Consider the following 18,753-nt stretch of genomic DNA (forward strand, 5'->3'; position numbering starts at 1 on the left):
AACGATTTGAGGTATTGCAGGGTTTGTTTGCTTTGCTGGATCATCCTTCTGGGTTGAGCAGAAGAGTCTACTGCAAAACTGCAAGATTGTCACCGCTCATGGCAGGAGCAAACACCAAAGATCTTTCCTGCCCAAGCGTATTTCTGCAGTATATGTTCTCTTGTTCAGGCTAGCTACAAAATGTGAGTTATAACTGCACAAATGCATTTGACAGGTATTTTTCTAGTGCACTGGTAATATTTGTGTTTACAGCATTTAATCATTTTTATTTAGGAACTGTAGCTATTTCAGTAATGTAACAGCAGAGCTACATGACCAACCTGTGAGTCCAGGCATGGGAATGGACATTTCTCCCCTTCAGTGCTGCCAGGACTCTTGAGAAGTGAAATAATGTCCAAATATACAGGCAGTCACATACCTGCAGAGCGCAAACAAGCTGAATGTGTTGGCTTTAAATGGAAAAGTCATATTGGGAAAAATAATTCTGCAAACAGTGTCAGCATGATGGGCTGGGTGACACTTTGACTTTCCCTGGCAGAAGAGACCAGCTCCTTTGCACGTGTGTTTAGGTATCGTTGCAAGTGATTTTTCTTGGTTCAGAGTTTATATTGGGAAAGGAATGTGAGAATCGGTCCTGAATTGTGTATTTTAAACATGATTTTTAAAGCTTGGAAAAAATCTAAACTCTTTATAGTTGGGAAGTGCAGGATGTACTTTTTCGATAGCATATGAGTGCCATCTAGTGTTCTTCATTAGTACCCTGACCTTTACATTTCAATGGCTTGAAAAGTGGTGTCTTCGGCGGCTGCGAGTGGGCTGTGCACACCCCCCTCCTCCTGAAGTGTACGGGCTGGGTTTGCGCCTGGGCTTGGTCTTCCCTGGAGAAGTTTGGGTTTCGGTGTCTGCAGTGAGCAGAAGCTGTGTTTTTACCTGCTGGTTAAGCTGGTCCGCTACTGACATCCCCACCGACTACGCTTGAGTGAGAAGTAACTTGTGCCTCCCTGCTGCAGGCCGAGTTAGGACGGCACGGCTTTTGGAGGCTGGCTGGAGGGTTTCCCTTGCCGTTATGAGAAGTGCCACTCTGCCCTGTGCTGGTGATGCATTACTGACAAACAGTTGAAAATCTGTGAAGGAAAATATATAGAAAGAAGAGTATAAAGTAACTTCTGCTCACGTGCAAAAATGTACTAGGTTAAGAGGAAAATACTTACTGACCCAATAGTGTGATATTTTCAGAGGATGCAGCTATTTCCAGGGCCTGCAGAGCCCACTGGAGTATTTACCCGCTTCAGGTGGCAGGAGGTTGTGGGCCAGGGAAGCCGGGGCTCAGGTTGACTGGACTTCTTCACGTTCCAGTGCAGAGCTCTTAAGTGACCAAGTTAAAGTGTACATGCAAATGTCAGGACTGAAAATAAGTTGAGAACTAAGCAACCTGCCTGCAGAGAATGAATTCTCTCGCTCCCTTTACTCTGGAGAGCAGGAAGCAGCTGAAGGTGGTATTAAATCCCATTGGTCTCAGTGGATTGCAGTCTAAGCTATTACTGTAGGCAAGGGCATTAAAGAAAAAACCTGGCTCTTAGAGACAGGCACAGTTCTCCCTGTTTGTTTTCTCTTGGTTATTTAGGAGAGCTTCATATTTTTTCCTTCTGTTTTTTAGCTTGCAGCACTCCCCCGGTCAACATGAAAGTGCAGCCTGTGAACAGGACAGCGTTACTTGTAACCTGGAACCAACCAGAAACCATCTACCACCCTCCGATCATGAACTACATGATTTCATATAGCTGGACTAAAAATGAAGATGAAAAGGAGAAGACTTTCACCAAGGACAGTGACAAGGACCTGGTAAAACCACAGCATCAACCCCAGACATATGTATCGAGCTATCCTTATATTGTTGTCTTCTCAGTAGAAGGAAGTAGAGGAGGAAAGCAGTTGTTACCTTATAGACAGGCTAGTGTTTGACTCGCAGTGAATCACTATTGAAATGTTCAGCCTTAGTTGAACGTTGCCTAACAGACTACCCAAAACACTGGAGTGTGAATTTATAGGTTATGTGAGTGCATAAAGGACTAAATCTGCAGACACTTTTTCATATACTGTTGCTGAGAAGCAGCTGGCTCGGGAAATAGTTAGGCTCTGAATACCTTTTGGCTTGTGTTCAGCTCACAGATTTTCACATTAAAAGTCCGATCCCCCAAAATCTGTTCCTGGGCTCAGGCTTTTCGCTGTGCGTAGCCCCTTGCAGTCTTTGGAGCAGTTTCTGGCAGTAAGTGCTGCCAGCAGCAGCAGTTGCATGGTCAGGGCTAGAAGATTATTGTGGAGTGGCCCCGTACAAGCACTGCCTGTGTCTGGCAGTGGGAGAAAAAGAGGGAAGAGCAAGACAGTTCCAGCACAGACAGAAACACCGACCTATCTCATCCATTTAGGATTTGATCTGCTTGTCATTCTTGTCTAAGTGGAAGCAAGTATTGTACCGGTCTTTAACATTCTCTGCATGTAAAATCAAAGTGACATATTCAGGTTTGAAAGGCCCCCATTTATTGTTAATCAAAGAAAGCCTCTAGAATAATGAAATCAGTAATTGTATATGCACATGAAAAATGCAGCAGCACAGAGTGTTATTCCTAATGACTGTTATCGTATTTTTTTTTTCAAATACACAGTCCTCTGGGCCCATTCAATCAGTTATACAATAATACTTCTCTTATTCCCTTAGATGAAGATTCTTTTACTTCATTTCCATTTATATTTTCAATTTCCCCACTAGACATTGTTATCTGGGTCACATTAGGGAACGATGTGCCTCACGAAATCAGAAAGGAATCTATTGAAAGGCACCCAAGGTTATGATGTATTGTAACCTCTCTCTTGTCATAACTTCACACTCTTAAGGGAGATTTTTTTTAATCAGGTATAAGAAGGAGAGCCTTAATCAGCAAAAATGAGGTGGGCACAGTGACAGCATCCTGTTTTATGTAAAAGAAATAATTAAAAGTGCAGGGGATGTGATGGAGTGATAGCTTGGAAATAAATTGCAATGAGACCCTGTGCTGTGCAGCAGAGCTTGGAGGTTAAGAAAGCAACGACAGCTTAGTCTATTTTAGGGGCAGAAGAAGAAGGAAACTCTTTTTCAGAGGAAAGTGCAATTTGTTTTCAGTGCTCTGGCAGAGGCAGCTGGGCTGTCCTGTCTTGAAACAGAGCTAGATAGTGTTTTGCTAAAGAGATCACTGGTATTTCAAGTGACCCACGCAGCTACTGCTGCTGTCTGCTGCAAGACATGAACTGATGGGATCACGGACTAAGGCAACACAGAAGAGTAGCTGGGAAGGCAGCAAGGCAGTGTCTCGGCTGTAAAAATACCCAGGGACATCCCAGTCCAGCGTGCCGAGCCATCGTATTACATAGGCCACCGGCATCAAATTGCCATAGCCAGTTTGTTGCAAAATAAATAGTCAGTTTGAACATACAGTGGCTTTTCTGGGCTTATCCCAGGTTTGGGACTTGGATCTCCACCTATAAAAATCTCATTTTAATTCCTGTAAGGCCAAATGATTTGGGGTTTAGGTTTTTCTGAGGAGCGGAGAGACTTTCAGGCGTGAAGACTGTCATGAGAGTAGAGGTGGGACATGTTCATTTCTTTCTCGTGGGCAGAGTCAGCAGGGTCTGGGTGCATCGCTTTTATCCTTTGACCTTGGCCTTGCCCTCTTCCAGGGGACCAGCGAATATTTCTGTTTAGAAATAAGTTTGTCTTATATGGCAGAAATGTCCTGTGTTAGCGCAATGCTTTATATATTTCAAACTGATCGTGGACAGTACTGTGGGGGTAAAAAACTGAATAATATCTATTTTTTTTAAACAGAAGGCCATCATTAGCCATGTCTCACCTGACATCCTTTATCTGTTCAGAGTTCAAGCAGTTTGCCGAAATGAAATGCGTAGTGACTTTAGCCAGACTATGCTCTTTCAAGGTAAAAAACCCACATACATATTTTTACATTATGACTCTTTGTGTGTTTAACGTTTTCCTTGCAGAGTGCAATATGGTGTGGAATGATTTCAGAAGGTGGTTGAATGCATGTAGACAACGCTAATGTCAGATTGTGGCCAGTGACTTTATCAGAGTCCTATTTCTAGTGATGGGGGTTTGCCTACACCTCTCTGCTGGCAGGGTTCGTCAGGTTTTAGGAGAATTCAGAGCTTTTCTTGATACTAGTTTTCTAAAACAAATTCATCAGAGACTACTTATGCATCAGAGGCACAGCTATAGCAGAATGTGGGTCTGATCGGTGTCTGTTTTATGTAAAGAGGAAAGAAGATCAGTCCTATGTTGACAACCACATGTGGAGACGTTCAGGTTTTACCATGCACACAACCTCGGTGATTTCCAAAACATCCGTATTTAAATGAAAGCTAAAGAACTGGATGCTAAGGTGTCCTTTGTTATGGATTTCCTTTTAAACTTATTGGAGAAATCTGGTAAAGCTGAGATTTGGTAGAACTTTATGCTTTTTGAGTTTTTTAAGTGCTGAAGTTTTGCTCCTTCCTAGGAATTTATTACTACTTTTTTTTATTGAGTAGGACAAAATTCACTTCTGCTGAGAGCACTCCCTCCCACTCCAGTTTACAGCTATATAAACCTTGGAATGGGTAATGGAAAAAACAAAACAAGAAGAGTTAAAAATTTAAATCCTTAAGGTGAAGCAAAGAGTTAAGTCACTTGGGTCTGATGCTGTGTATGGAACAATATAAGAGAGGCATTTTTAAGTGTGATTTTTGGCAAATATGGAGATTTTAGGACTACTCTGTTAGCGCTTAGCATCTGAAGGATATCAAGCTGTGGACACAACTTAGTTCTGTTCTGGTGTCATGCCACAGCATTGCAGGGAGAGCAGGGATCGGACCAGAAATGTCCTATCCAAGCAATATCTCATATGTAGCTTTCAGTGTCTTAGTATCTGAGCATAGTGATTTGGACTTCACTTTAAGTGCCAGGCAGAAGTCAGAAACTTGTATAGTACTGATTATGGCCTCTTTTAGCAGATAATAGAATGGAAAAATTCTTCGAAATTTGACCTAGATACCTATTTAATTACAGTTAAGAGTAAATCATTATTGACAGTTTTGCCGGATACTCTTTGGGTACTCTAGCCCAATGTTCAAAGCATGAACTTCCGCATCGCTCCAAAAAGGAGCTGTTCTTATAATCTTTGGCTGTACCCAAAATCTAACCTAGAAAAAGGATCCACTTGAGCTTCCAAAACGTTCTTCAGAGGCTGATTATACTTGTAGTTGAGTTAAATAGCAATAAATAATGATAATATTCTCATAAGGGCAGAAAAAACCATTACGTTCAGCTGCTCTTGCTTCCTGTGTAAGTCAGGACATTTCATCCCATCTGGGTTTGAAGGAGAGCACGTGTTTTCTAACAGTGCACTTAAACCGGCATTGCCAGGCCTGAGTAATTAAAGACAAAGGAATCTGTCTTTAGGCACAATTACAAGGTAAGGTGAGTAATACCAAACGAGCCGAGTTGCTTTTACTCCTAACCGAGACCCGCGTACGTGTTTTGTAGTCGAAATGTTCAGCGCTCGTTCAGCAGTTTTAGCCATGCCTCCTTCCCAGCCCGCTGACACGCTGCTGTTCTTCGTTTCTCAGCTAACACTACTCGAATTTTCGAGGGGACCAGGATTGTGAAGACAGGAGTGGTAAGTCCCGGCCGTAACCGGCTGCGGAGCGCGATGGGCAGCGGGAATTTGGGGCGGGATTCCCACCAGGTGGCAGCACGATGTTGTGAATCCGCGGCAGGACCTGGGGAGGCGGTTGGTCAAACCCGCCACCAAAGGTTTTATAACAGGCCCAAAATGTTGGAAGGGCTTTGGTTTGCTCGCTTCGTGCTCCGAGAGGCTTTGACCGCTGGAGAATCAAGCGTTAAAAAATCTTCCCAAATACGTATTCAACCCACTTAGAAGGGATTTGTAATCTTAGCGATGACTATGGAAATACATTTAATTTCTTTTATTAACTGTATGACCAGAAGCATATGCAACCGGAATAAGGCTTCACGCACAGCATCCTTGCTCTTTCAGTGCTTTAGGAATACCTGCTATTGTGTGAATAAAGCCTTAGCAAGCTCTTTGTTTTAATTTTAATTCAAGTGAGACTATAACAAGTCAGTCAAGCTGACTTTTGTATTCCAGAATCAGAAATGCTGATACATTTACAGTAAAACTAGAATACACCGTTTCAGTTTTGAAAGCACCTTATTGGGTTATTTAACATAAACTATCCATAACCTAAATTTCTTGGCATTCGGTATACTGAATTGTTCAGTCAAATTTATGGACTGAATTCATACTATTGAATTTACTCTAAGTACATTGCTTCTAGTTTTATTCTGTTCCAGTTTGATATACTCCCTAGTAAGCAAATAACACATACAAAGCTTGAATTTGAATGATTAATGTTTGTTTAGTGATGTATAGAGGTATTCTAGATGTATAAAATCTGCTGTCAAATTTTAATATTCAGTCCAGCTTTGAGACTGTACATGCCAGCAAAAAGCAAATCTCACAGTGCCTTAGGGATTCACACTGATAAGTATCCGAAAGTTTAGATGCTTATTTAAAGTTTTGACTTGAAATCTCTAAAGCACAGGTTTTCTTCTGAGATCCCAGGTTCTCTGTGATTGCAGCTGGTCAAAAATAACGTGAGAAAGCAGCCTTGGTTTGCTGCAGCATTTCAACTACACGGCCTGACTGAAACCAGGAATTGCAGAAATACTGTTAAGTTATAAACTCCAGTTCCAAAAACAAACGTTTTACAGTTTTGTTCAACATTCAGTAGCACCTATTTAACCCTCGTTTGTCCTTGTCTGATGCGTACTTTTCCAGCTAATGCTCCTCTTGCTGATGAATTCAGTAACGTGAGACATTTTTCAGTAAGTCAGAGAGGAGCGTGGTCAGGTTGCCCAGGCAGAACTGCTGACCCCAGCTCTTCCACAGAACTACTCCTTGTCCTTACTCAACTCACTTCAGTGTCTTTTTCCACATGTAATTCAGGAAGGGGAACGACTTGTCTAGTTCTTTAAGTATATACCAAGGTTTTTTATTTCCAGCAGAGCATACGCGTGTGTGCACAGAGACCCACGCGCAAGCATGCATGCGCTGGGTTGACGTTAGAATAACAGTGGCAGGGTGCAGAGGATGCGAAGTCCGTGGTTCATTCCCTGCTTCCTCCCAGCTCCCCGAGGGGAGTGGGCAGCGCCAGCCCTGGCTGTGGGTCACTGGTGGTGGCCAGGGAGAGCCCTGTGGATGGGGAAAGCTGAGTCTATACGTGGGTGCCACAGCCTGGTGGTCCTGGTAGAGGTCGTGGTGACTTGCTGAAGGGCTCCTGATGTTCTCCAAGTCCTTCACGAGTGCCCAGCTGGCCGTGCTGCAGGTCTTTTCTAACAAGAGCGATGCCTCACTGCAGCACCAGTCCTTAGGAAGACTAATGCTGATGGGTAAATTAAAGAAATAAAAATAGTACCTTTCGAGGCCCTCACAATGTGTGTGGGAAGAGCCAGAGTTCCCTGTCAGAGCAGACCCACCAGCCATGGATGTTCACGTTGGCAGCACAGCCCTTATTTTGGGACAGCCCTTATGTAACACTGTATTTTTAAACTTCTGTATTCTGAGGATTAAAGCACTGTGAGTAATGCAGCTAAACTCATTAAACTCCTTTACATCCTACTCACCCCTGAGAGGAAATGTTACTCACAAGTCACCGGTGATGTGAGTGGAGAAGGTCCCACTGTAAAATAAAGATAAGGATGAAGAGGTTTTTAACGATTGTTTGGAAGTGGTGAATGCAGGGAGGTTTCCTCCCTTCGTGGTTTGCCATGTAGCTCTGTGGCATGTCCCATTCCTGGCTTGGCCCTGCATCCAGCTGGTGTAAGTCTCTCATTTTAAGAGGCTGTTCTCCAGAATGGCATGTGTGTGGAAAGGGAGGGAAAAGCAAAAGAAAAATGACCCCAGGTAGCATGTTGGGGCCCCTGCTGATGCTCTCTGCTGTGTTTTCTTCCTCTCTGCTGCCGGTGACCTCCTCAAGCCCACAGCATCTCCTGCCTCTTCAGCCGACATGGCTCCCATCAGCTCCGGCTCCTCCACCTGGACCTCCTCGGGGCTCCCCTTCTCCTTCGTATCCATGGCCACAGGGATGGGGCCTTCCTCCAGCGGCAGCCAGGCCACTGTGGCCTCAGTGGTGACCAGCACCTTGCTGGCAGGGCTGGGCTTCAGCGGTGGTGGCATCTCCTCCTTCCCTAGCAGCGTGTGGCCCACCCGGCTCCCCGCGGCGGCCGCCCCCAGCAAGCAGGCAGGGCGGCCGGTGGTGGCTGCCACCGAGGCCGCTGCTGCCGCCTCCCCGGGGCCAGAGCGGGACTCGGCACTGACGAAGGACAGCGAGGGAGCCGAGGAGGGGGAGAAGGACGAAAAGAGTGAAAGCGAGGATGGGGAGCGGGAGCATGAGGAAGAGGAAGAAAAGGATGCTGAGAAGAAGGAGAAAAACAGGGCAATGGCGGCCACAGAGGCACGCAATAGCACGGAGCCCAACATGGCCACGGCTTCCCCCAACCGGACTGCTGAGGAGGAAGGAAATAAAACCATATCAAGTGAAGAGCCAAACCAAAATGTTGCCCCCACGGCTGGAGGTCCCACGGAGGAGAGCTTTGCCGAAGCAGACACTCAGCCCCAGCCACTCCCTTCCACCCAAGTGCCACCAGCGTTCACCAACGAACTTTACCTGGGGAAGATCCCAAGAAGACCAGAGACAACAAGAAAGCCTCCTCCAAAGGAGGACAGGTTTCCAGAGGAATATCCCTCAGATAACAAATTCATCACCATTAACCCAGGTGAGTGACCTCTGGGGAAACTGTTTTTACCAGCATAAGACTGTTGGAAATTTACACAATCCGAATTCCTTACTGATTTCTAGTAGATACAACATTTTTGTGGAGCCTGGCTTCATCCGCTGGGCAGGTTGTCACAGGACCCAACCCACAAATTGTTATTGGGGGGGAGTAGACGGGAAAGGATCATCCTTTTATTGGGACAGATACATGGTCCTTATAGCTTACTAGAAGAGAAAATTTGGAAAAATGTTAACCCCCAACATGCTGCATTAAAAATTTTGTTTAAAAAAAAAAAAAAAAAAGAAGGGAATGCAGCGAACTATAGCTGTGAAATTAATTTGGAAGAGCGGTTGCTGTGCCAAGCTGGTGTTTCATGAGAAGGTTGCTATATATGCTGTAAGCTAATTTAGTTTATCTGCAGGATTCTCCCTGATCGGGCTTTGAGATATTTTCCCAAATACGGGATCATCACTGGTTTATTTCTCACCACAAAACCTGCATGCTCTGATCTTCTAAGACAAGGCACCTTCTGCACTAGGGTTACCTTCTTTTTTTCCTGTGGAAAAAAAAAATCTTAGCCAGGTGTGGTGGGTTGACCCTGGCTGGATGCCAGGTGCCCACCAGAGCCACTCTGTCACTTCCCTCCTCAGCTGGACAGGGGAGAAAAAAATATAATGCATGGGTTGAGAAAAGGACAGGGAGAGATTACTCACGAATTACCATCACGGGCAAAACAGACTTGACTTGGGGAAATTAGTTTAATTTATTACCAATCAAATCAGAGCAGGATAATGAGAAATAAAACCAAATCTTAAAAACACGTTCTCCCCACCCCTCCCTTCTTCCCAGGCTTAGCTTCGCTCCCGATTTCTCTACCTCCTCCTCCCCATAGCTGCGCAGGGGGACGGGGAATGGGGGTTGCAGTCAGTTCATCACACGCTGTCTCTGCCGCTCCTTCCTCCTCAGGAGGAGGACTCCTCACACTCTGCCCCTGCTCCAGCGTGGGGTCCCTCCCACAGCAGACAGTCCTCCATGAGCTTCTCCAATGTGAGTCCTTCCCACAGGCTACAGTTCTACATGAACTGCTCCAGCATGGGTCCCTTCCACGGGGCGCAGTCCTTCAGGATCAGACTGCTCCAGCGTGGGTCCCACACTGGCTCACAACAAGTCCTGCCAGCAAACCTGCTCCAGTCTGGGCTCCTCTCTCCATGGAGCCACAGGTCCTGCCAGGAGCCTGCTCCAGCACGGGCTTCCCACAGGGTCACAGCCTCGTTCGGGCATCCCTCTGCTCTGGTGTGGGGTCGTCCACGGGCTGCAGGTGGATATCTGCTCCAGCGTTAACCTCCATGGGCTGCAGGGGGACAGCCTGCCTCACCATGGCCTTCCCCAGGGGCTGCAGGGGAATCTCTGCTCTGGTGCCTGGAGCACCTCCTCCCCCTCCTTCTTCACTGACCTTGGTGTCTGCAGAGTCTCTCACGTTTTCTCACTCCTCTCTCTGGCTGCATTTGCAGAGGGTTTTTTTCGCTTAAATATGTCATCCCAGAGGCACTACCACCATTGCTGATGGGCTCAGCCTTGGCCAGCGGCAGGTCCATCTTGGCTTTATCGGACATGGGGGAAGCTTCTAGCAGCTTCTCACAGAAACCACCCCTGTAGCCCCCCTGCTCTACCAAAACCTTGCCATGCAAACCCAGTACACCAGGCACAGTTCATGTATTTTCTGTCTTTGTCCTGATGAGAATTACTGATGCTCCTGTAGACACCAGCTCTGGATGTATGTACCAACTCCACAGTATGTGCACAGCAAATACCACCTTTTGGAAGCATGCCCAGGTGATCTGCATGTGCACCAAGCCCTGTGTGCTCAGGATTTGCTGCACAGGCCTATGCGTACAGGTATCTCACGGTGCTCCCAACTCACTGTGCAGAACATCCAGTGCATGTGCACATGTTTCTGCTTGGGGAGCTCCAGGCACTGGTGAGGAAAACAGATCTTAAAACCGCAAGGAGCAAATGGAGCACATGCGTATGGATTTATTCGCAGAGTAAGGACTGAGATTTAAATATAGCGACGAGTTTATCTGAGTGATTATGTGTATTACCACGGCATTTATAAGATAGTGCACATTTTTTGTTTGTTTTTTTACTGTTATTGTTTATTTTGCTAATCTATAGTCTGTTTTGTAATTTTGTTTTTCCATCAAAGCTGCTCTAGAGTTAGAGTACTGTAAAAAAACCTTACATATTTATGTTTCCCTACATTTATAAACACAAAAATGCAGACACTGTGCACTCAGTTATAGCTCAGAACCAATTTAAAAAACAAAGCTAAATCCAGTCTTTAATAACATTTGTTACAGAAATGCTGACCTGACTCTAATGCTGTGAATCATAACTGTTCTGTAAGAGAACAGATTAACAATGCAGAAGCCAAGAAACCTGCACCAGGTTGTGCTGATTTTTTAAAAATACGCTGCTGTTTTTCTTACTCCTCAACTGGAAATCTTCTTCAAAGTCCAGTGCTCCCACTGAATATGGTCTCAGATGCCTGTCAGGCAGCTTTCAACATGCCACTTGCTCTCATTCCCTTTTTATCAGGAAGGAGGGAATTTTTCCTAGCCATGCTTTGCAATGTTGGGAGTAAGCATTCAGCACCATTTAGGTTCAAACCCCAGCAATTCAATCTGCCTGGGTAAACCTGCCTCTGAAATAGTTGTCTTCGGTTCTTCCTGCCTTCTGCTTCCCTGTTTCTCACACGCCAGTTTCTTGGATGGCCCATGTACAGTGTCCCTTATATAAGACCTAGAAAGGGCCTCATGGCTTATTCTAAGCCTGATAAATTGGAAGAAAGATGGGTAGTTGGTCTTGTTTCTTAGCTCATGACAAAGGGATTGTTACTAGATTGGGTTTTATTCCATGGTGAAGTTCAGATGAAAAAGATGAAAATCAATGAGATGGGGAAATATTGTTACTATTGCTAAGAAGTGCTTACTGGTTATTGTGAATTGTATCCCCTTAGTCTGTAGTGATTTCTGTCTCTTTTTAGCATGCAGAGAACTATCACTGAAAGTGGTTCAATATAGCTTTGCCGCCTACTAGACAGCCTCTTTAAGAGCTCTGCTCACTTGCATGCTTGGAGGCTTGAAGTGACCCTGCCTGAAGACTGCATGCAAAGATGATCAGTCTTGAAAGGACTCTGCAAATTAGGTTTTCCATGCTTATATATGGAGGGAGGATAACTTACTAAGATCACTGTGACTTACAAAAATGGCTTCCATGTGTAGGAAATGGCATCTGAAATAACCAGCACATGTTAGCTGGGGGAAAAGATAAGTGAAAGAGTTGCCTGTTTCACCCAAATTAGCCTTAGTTGAATCTTAGTTAAACCCCTGGCGACATACCTGGGATGAGGAGAAGGAACCGTACCATATTTTCAGCTTCCCAGACAAGCCTCTCCCAGGCCCCTCAGTGTACTGAAGAGGACATTTGGCAGCAAAAGGGCTGGGAATGGCTATTCAGAGATGAAGAAGGGCCCATTTGTGCCATTTTCCTTGGGGTAGAGGTTCATTCCCTGTCCTTGACCTCCAAGTGGAAGTTAGGTTGGTCACAAACCTGGTAACTCCCTGTCCAGCCATTGGGAAGGACTAGTGTTTTTCAACTCTGAGAACATTTTGAGATATTTCTTATTGGCTTTGCAACAGAGGCTTTCAGTCTGAATCTCTTTGTACCAGCTGTGAGGACTTTGTCCTTCAAAGTCTCTTCAGGCAAGTCCTTCTTTTCTTTGCATCTTGTGTCACCAGGCTTCCGCAGTGGATAGCTGAGGCCCACCTAACCTGGAATTTGCCCAAATATTTTACTAGATGTCTCTGAGTGAGGTCTGGCTGGCCTGTTAGGAGTGCTGCTCCTGTGAGAAGACTCTTGGGAATGCAGGAGAAGGAGCTTTCCTCCAGGCTGGATCTTGGTTACCAAAGACACATGCCAACAAAACCCAGAGCTAGTGAATTGGCCCATCAATCAACACCAGCACGAAGCCGAAGACTAGTTACTTCAGCTTAATTGTTTTCCACAGTAATGTGGAAATTTGCAGTTCATGCAGACAGACCTGACCTAGCTCACGGAAGGAGTCGAGTTCAGTGAAACTCCAGGTGGAAGCAAGACCTCTTCCTATGAGAAAGGGCCTTAAAGGTTTTCCATAACAAGGTATACCTGAAATCAAGATAACAACCAGCAAAGCCAAGGGGACATTGCTAGAAGTCTCCGAAAGCATTCCTGAGCATCGGGACAGTTAAAAGAGAGTGAAGACCACTTCCAAAGTGAACAGAAAGCTTACTGTGTCCCCTAGAGGGCAGAAACTTTTTTGGATGCATCTTTTCTCCAGGAAAGCACTTTTTAACAAGCTGTCAAGCTTTCAAAAGTGTTTTTGTGAGTAGAAAGTTTAATCATCTTAAAGAGTAGAAAATTGTTTCATAACAATGTACACTTGTAAAATTAATTATATAGCATCAAATTAGCAGTTGTAAGGAGATAACTGAATGGGGAAGTACTCATGAGTGTGGATGATTAGAGGAGAACAGGGAACACATGAGAAATTACAGGGAAAGTGCGAGGCCAATTAGTATAGCAAGGCTCATTTTCTTTTAGTGCTTATTTCACACGCACATACACACACACCTCTCCTGAGGCCATGTCATTATTTTCCAAATGGCATTGGCCTCTTCTTGTCTGGTGGTATCGGCCAACACTAATGATTTTCTTCTGTCACTGAACGCTTGCTTGCATACTCCTCTTTCATTTTCCTGATCATCCTTTTCTCTGTTTTGGTGCCCACATTAGACTAATTGTACCTTTGATCTGCAACTGTTACACACACAGCTGCTCAGCATTGTCCACGACTCGGAAACCTGAAAATTAGAAAAACAGCAATTAGAATGATGCTCTACGAAAAAAAAAAAAAAACCAAACCAACAAACAAACCAGAGGAGAAGAGGAAAAAAAACAGTATGATTGATTTTAATCAGGCTAGAGCAGATATTATCCCACAGAATTTTGGTTCGTTTTGCTGGACAGTTAAACAGATTCTTTGTATTTGACAGGAGATAACGAATGGGCTGTTGTGAGCAAAGTAATGGATGTCAGGTTGGGGCTTTTGCCCAAGTCACGAGCTGGGACTGAGAACAGAGATGTGGGTCTGGCCCTTGATCCGAACTTCAGCCAGGTCCTCCCATCCCTCAGCGTTCACCCGCTTCTGCCGAGTTCCTCCCACGAGAGGGCTTTGTAGAGAGATCGTGATGTGCGGGGTTAAATTTCAAGCCTGGTGTACGCTTCTAGCAGAGACTGAATTTTGGTTTTCAGAACAGTCTTTGCCAGGTCTGAGGTTACAAAAGCCTTTTGGGGATAACCTCATTAAGATAATTAAACATCTGTGTAATTCTTTCTTTCTCCATACGTGGCAAGCATTATTAAGCTGTATTTTCATGTGGCACTTGAGCCATTTTGCATGGCAACTTACAGGAGCAAACAGCAGAATGGCTTGCAAGTAAAAGGATTGAATTATTTGATGTTTGCAAACAGTATGAATTTCAGATATCTGACACCAGGATTAAATATGATTGGCATCTGTTTACAAAACAGTGAAAAGCCATGCTTAGTTGTGCACAGCCTGTAAGTATGAGTACTGCAGGAATGCCTTTAAAGAAATAGGGAGAAAATAGCTGCACAATGGCACGAGCTTGTATCGAGGGTAATACTTTTTTAAAAAACATGGTTTTGCCTTTTCATCGTTTAATAATATGGCTGATACTATTTTCCAGAATTAATTGATACCTTTGTATAAGTCCATAATTTCATTTACTCAAAGGAAAGATGAGCAGGTGACTTTCTTTTGAGTGACCGGATGATCTGAGGCAGTTTGGCAGCATGGGTTTTCTTTTGGCCTGCAGAACACGCGGATTCTTGAAGTTAACGGTATCTGTAACGGACAAATAGAACGTTGTCATGGCGGTTTGTGCAATGGATGATAAAGGTAGATAGGTTATATATTACAGCTACGGTTGCTTATTATAGCAAGCAGCGTTACTTAAGGGAAATAAACATGTTTCTGTTCTCAGGAACCAATTACCAAGAATAAACAGAACACCAGTGCATTTCACAAATTGTAGAATGCCTCTTTCTTGCCTTGACCTTTGTGCAAGAGTTGCACTGCCAAAGCCTCCCTTGCTGCCTAATGCCCTCTAATACTCTCTGTGCCGGGGCCTCATCCATCCAGGGCCTGGATGGAACTGCTGAATGGGTGGTGCACAGGAGTTATGGATTTTTCCAGACACAGGAGCGGATTTAGCAGTGCCGGGGCTTGTATCGTGTGGGACCTCCTGAAACAGATATACTGTAATAATTTTTATTCCTTCCTACTGGGATGAATTCCAAGCCAGTAAAAGGCAAACTGAATTAATTCAATGAAGGCATATGCCACTGGAAACTGTTTACGTTTCTTAGCAAAAATGGAGTTTCCCGGTCCATTTTTTAAGCTTTTTCTTCCCCCCCCCCCAAAGTACAGCGTATGGTGGGCACCGTTACAAGGATATGCTGTTGACACTACCAAGGCTCAACATTCTTGCTTTGGAAAAGAGTGAAATGCTGACTATTTTGTATTTTATAATATTTTGTTATGTAGGAGAACGGGAAGCTATAAAGGCCCAGATCTGTCTTTTTTTGTGTGTATTTTCTTCAACTCTTTTTCCAAGTTACCCAGGGTGCCGCCTTCTCTTAGGCTCTTCTGCCGTGACACTCAGGAGACAAGCGCCAGCGCTCCAGCTGTACTGCTGTACGTCTGGCCCCAGCTGTCATTCTAGTACAATTTTTATTGGCATTGGTTTGTTTAAGTTCTCTCAAAACTTTACTTAAGCAGTGGAAAACACCTAAGACTTTTTCTTCAAAGTCAGCACAGGAATGGTCTCTTTTTTCCTGATGCGTATCACTGCTTGGGCATTCCCAGCTGGAATTTCGGGGCCAGCCATCAGCATGCCGGAATGGCATTTGCTATTCTGGCACTCAGCATACTGAACGCTTTCTTATCCTCACATCTGGGGTACAGGGAGTTGGCAGGGTCAGATAAGTGTGTTCGCCACAGTAGACTGAGTAAGAGGAGCATCGTGAGCACTGCAGAATTTAATAGTTTGCACTGGGACTCCAGCCCATGCTGTGCTTACAATGGAATTTAATTTTCTTCCCATGCAAACAGAAACATATGTTTTTGTGTTGAAATATGTAGAGGTGAAACTAAACAGAATACTGTCCTTGGAGAGAAATGAAGCAACACCCTAATGGATGTAAGGTGGTGGAACTGTTTGGCTCTCCTACAAAGTTTTATTACATTGCATGGTTTTTTGCTTTGTCCCTTTTACCATTCTGATTAGTAAGACTTACCTCACAGGCTTAATTTTTTCATGCTGTTAAATGATTTGAAATGCACTGATAAGAACCGATGCCTCAGGGCTTATGATTTTTGCAAGTTTGGTAAATAGAGAGAATAAGCCTTTGGTCTAGTTTTGGGGTTGTTCTTTTCCTTATTCTTTACTAGTCAAGGAAATCAAAGACCTGTCTTAAAAACGGTATGTTGTATGCTGTGAAGACGAAAGCTCACCACGTGCTCGAGGTACGACGTTGTGGGCTTATTCTGCAAAGTGGCACTGTTGGTAACCTCGGTAGCCTTTCGTACTGAAGTTGGAGACAACTGGCTACTCATCTCTCTTTTGATCAGTTCTATACTCAGTGCACGTTCACTTCGCCCAAACATCCCTCTGATTAGCACCTCATTTAGGCTGCTTGCTAAAGGGCATTACCTCCATCAGCCTAGTTCTTAAAGCTAGAAAGATTTCTTGCTGGGCTTGCAGCAGCTTGCAGCCTTGCTCTGTTTTCAGCAGTCAGGCAAAAGCATTTACAATTAACCTTTACTTCCATGTTAGTTGAATTTTACTCCTGCCTATGGAGGAGTATAATCTAAATGCTATTAAAATAGAGTATGACTTCATATTATGTGACATCTGGTGACTTCCAATTATCTGTGTTTTGCCTGCCTACGGTGAAAAGGCAATTATGTTCTTCTGGTAGGATTTGCGGCAGTTTCAGAAGATATGATAATACAATACTGAACGAGGGCAAGGAAGCACATTGGTAAGGAAAGACTCACGTAGGCTAAAAAGTAGAAGTCAAGTGCATACGTTTCAATCCTCCTTTAAATCTGAAGCTGTTTACACTAATCCTTTCCCATTACGTCCTGTTGACAGGTATTAATGAACTACCGCCGGTTTGTTAGGAAACACGAATAAGATACAGAATCTGCTTCTGTATTTTTCTTTTATCATTTTGTATAAAACAATTTATTTGTCAAGTCTACATGAATTTGCGCAAATTAGCTGTCTTTTGAAATACGTTGATAGAGTGTCTATGCTCATTGGCTCCGGTACTTGCAGAACCTCTAGATATTCATCTTATGTATGATACAGTTATTTTAACGAGATGTCATGCGAAAAGGAACGGAGTTACTCGGCCAGATCTCAGGATATTGACCAACTTTAATTTTGTTCAAAAGCTGTGGCATAATGATTTCTTCTGTCAGTTACAACACATCGTAGCCGTTCATTCATCCATCCATCTTGACAATCCATATGCTAAAAAGTGCTTTCGTATGCAGTAACTCACCAGATTGTGACAATTCCGCAAATGATGTGACATGACACCCAACATGTTGAGGATTTTTTATTTTAAGATAGTTACCAAGAAATTTATTTCTGAAGCAAAGTATTACACTGAGCTTTGCAAACAGGGCTGTCCTCTAGTGTTGAGACACAGAGTGCATTTATCTGCAAACGCCGATGACCAAGCAAAGCGTTTACTTTATTACTGTGGTGAAATGACTCAGTGGGGTACTCCGCATCTGATAATAGGTGCTTGCACGATAGAGTCCTGAAATTGTCTATGAGACTGTAATTACAGGCATTAGTAAAATCTAAGCCATATGTGGCAATAAACACCATACTTTTGTGCTCTTACGTCTCAGACTAAAGACAAATGGAGTCCCACCCTGCAGTTAGAAGATCTTTGCTCTGTTTACTCATACCATGTAAAACGGACAAGCTATTTGTTTTGCTTACACGTTGTACCACACGGTAACTCTCTTTCCATTTAGTGATTGTTTTTGTTTTGTGTTTAACACACAGCTGACAAGAACAGCTCCAGCATGGCCACGAGACCTTCTCCTGGTAAAATGGAATGGATCATCCCGCTTATTGTGGTCTCAGCACTGACCTTTGTGTGCCTCATTCTTCTCATTGCTGTGCTTGTCTACTGGAGGTGAGCCTGTTTCCTTTTGATTGGAAACTGATTGCGATTTAAAACACATTTCAGATGGTATTTTTTAAGGTGGTCATGTGGTTTTTATTTTATTAGATGGTACGGTGATAGATGCGTTAGATAACTCTCTGGATGCTAGAACAGCTCTGTTGGTTAACTATTCAGCTGTCTTAAATATTGATTTTTGTGTCATGAAAATGAGCTTGGTAGAGCTCTAGCAATGGTAGAGCTAGCTGTAATGCCAACAAATATTTTCACAATTAGTCCCTCTAATAAAGGTATAAAAAAGTATCTTTGTCTTGACCTTCAGGAAAGGTGGTCATGGGAGAAAAGCCCAGTAAGACTGGGCTTGGTTCCATGGGTGGCTTTGCCACAGACCTCCTGTGTGATCTTAAGCAGTTCTTTTCTTCCTTTGAATGTACTTCAAGAAAAGGGGATAAGCTTGTTTCACATTACATAGCAATGCTCTGGAGTAGGAGTTCTTTAGCATTGATTGGTGCAGTGTTCAGAAGTGCAAC

The 18,753-nt window shown here is 44.0% G+C and overlaps 1 protein-coding gene across 3 annotated transcripts in view; it reads left to right on the plus strand.

The window, feature by feature from the left end:
* Nucleotides 1–18,753, plus strand: part of PTPRG (protein tyrosine phosphatase receptor type G) — a 418,432-nt gene that overhangs the window by 328,405 nt on the left and 71,274 nt on the right. For all 3 annotated transcript variants that reach the window (XM_087744487.1, XM_087744488.1, XM_087744489.1), the window contains 5 exons: nt 1,658–1,842; nt 3,860–3,968; nt 5,656–5,705; nt 8,089–8,887; nt 18,103–18,235. In XM_087744487.1, the coding sequence (XP_087600613.1) occupies nt 1,658–1,842; nt 3,860–3,968; nt 5,656–5,705; nt 8,089–8,887; nt 18,103–18,235 (1,276 nt within the window). The remainder of the gene's footprint in view (nt 1–1,657; nt 1,843–3,859; nt 3,969–5,655; nt 5,706–8,088; nt 8,888–18,102; nt 18,236–18,753) is intronic.

Source organism: Nipponia nippon, unplaced genomic scaffold, assembly GCF_047370975.1.
Source record: "Nipponia nippon isolate SJK-2023a ecotype South Korea unplaced genomic scaffold, ASM4737097v1 scaffold_9, whole genome shotgun sequence".
In the NCBI taxonomy this organism is placed as follows: domain Eukaryota; kingdom Metazoa; phylum Chordata; class Aves; order Pelecaniformes; family Threskiornithidae; genus Nipponia; species Nipponia nippon.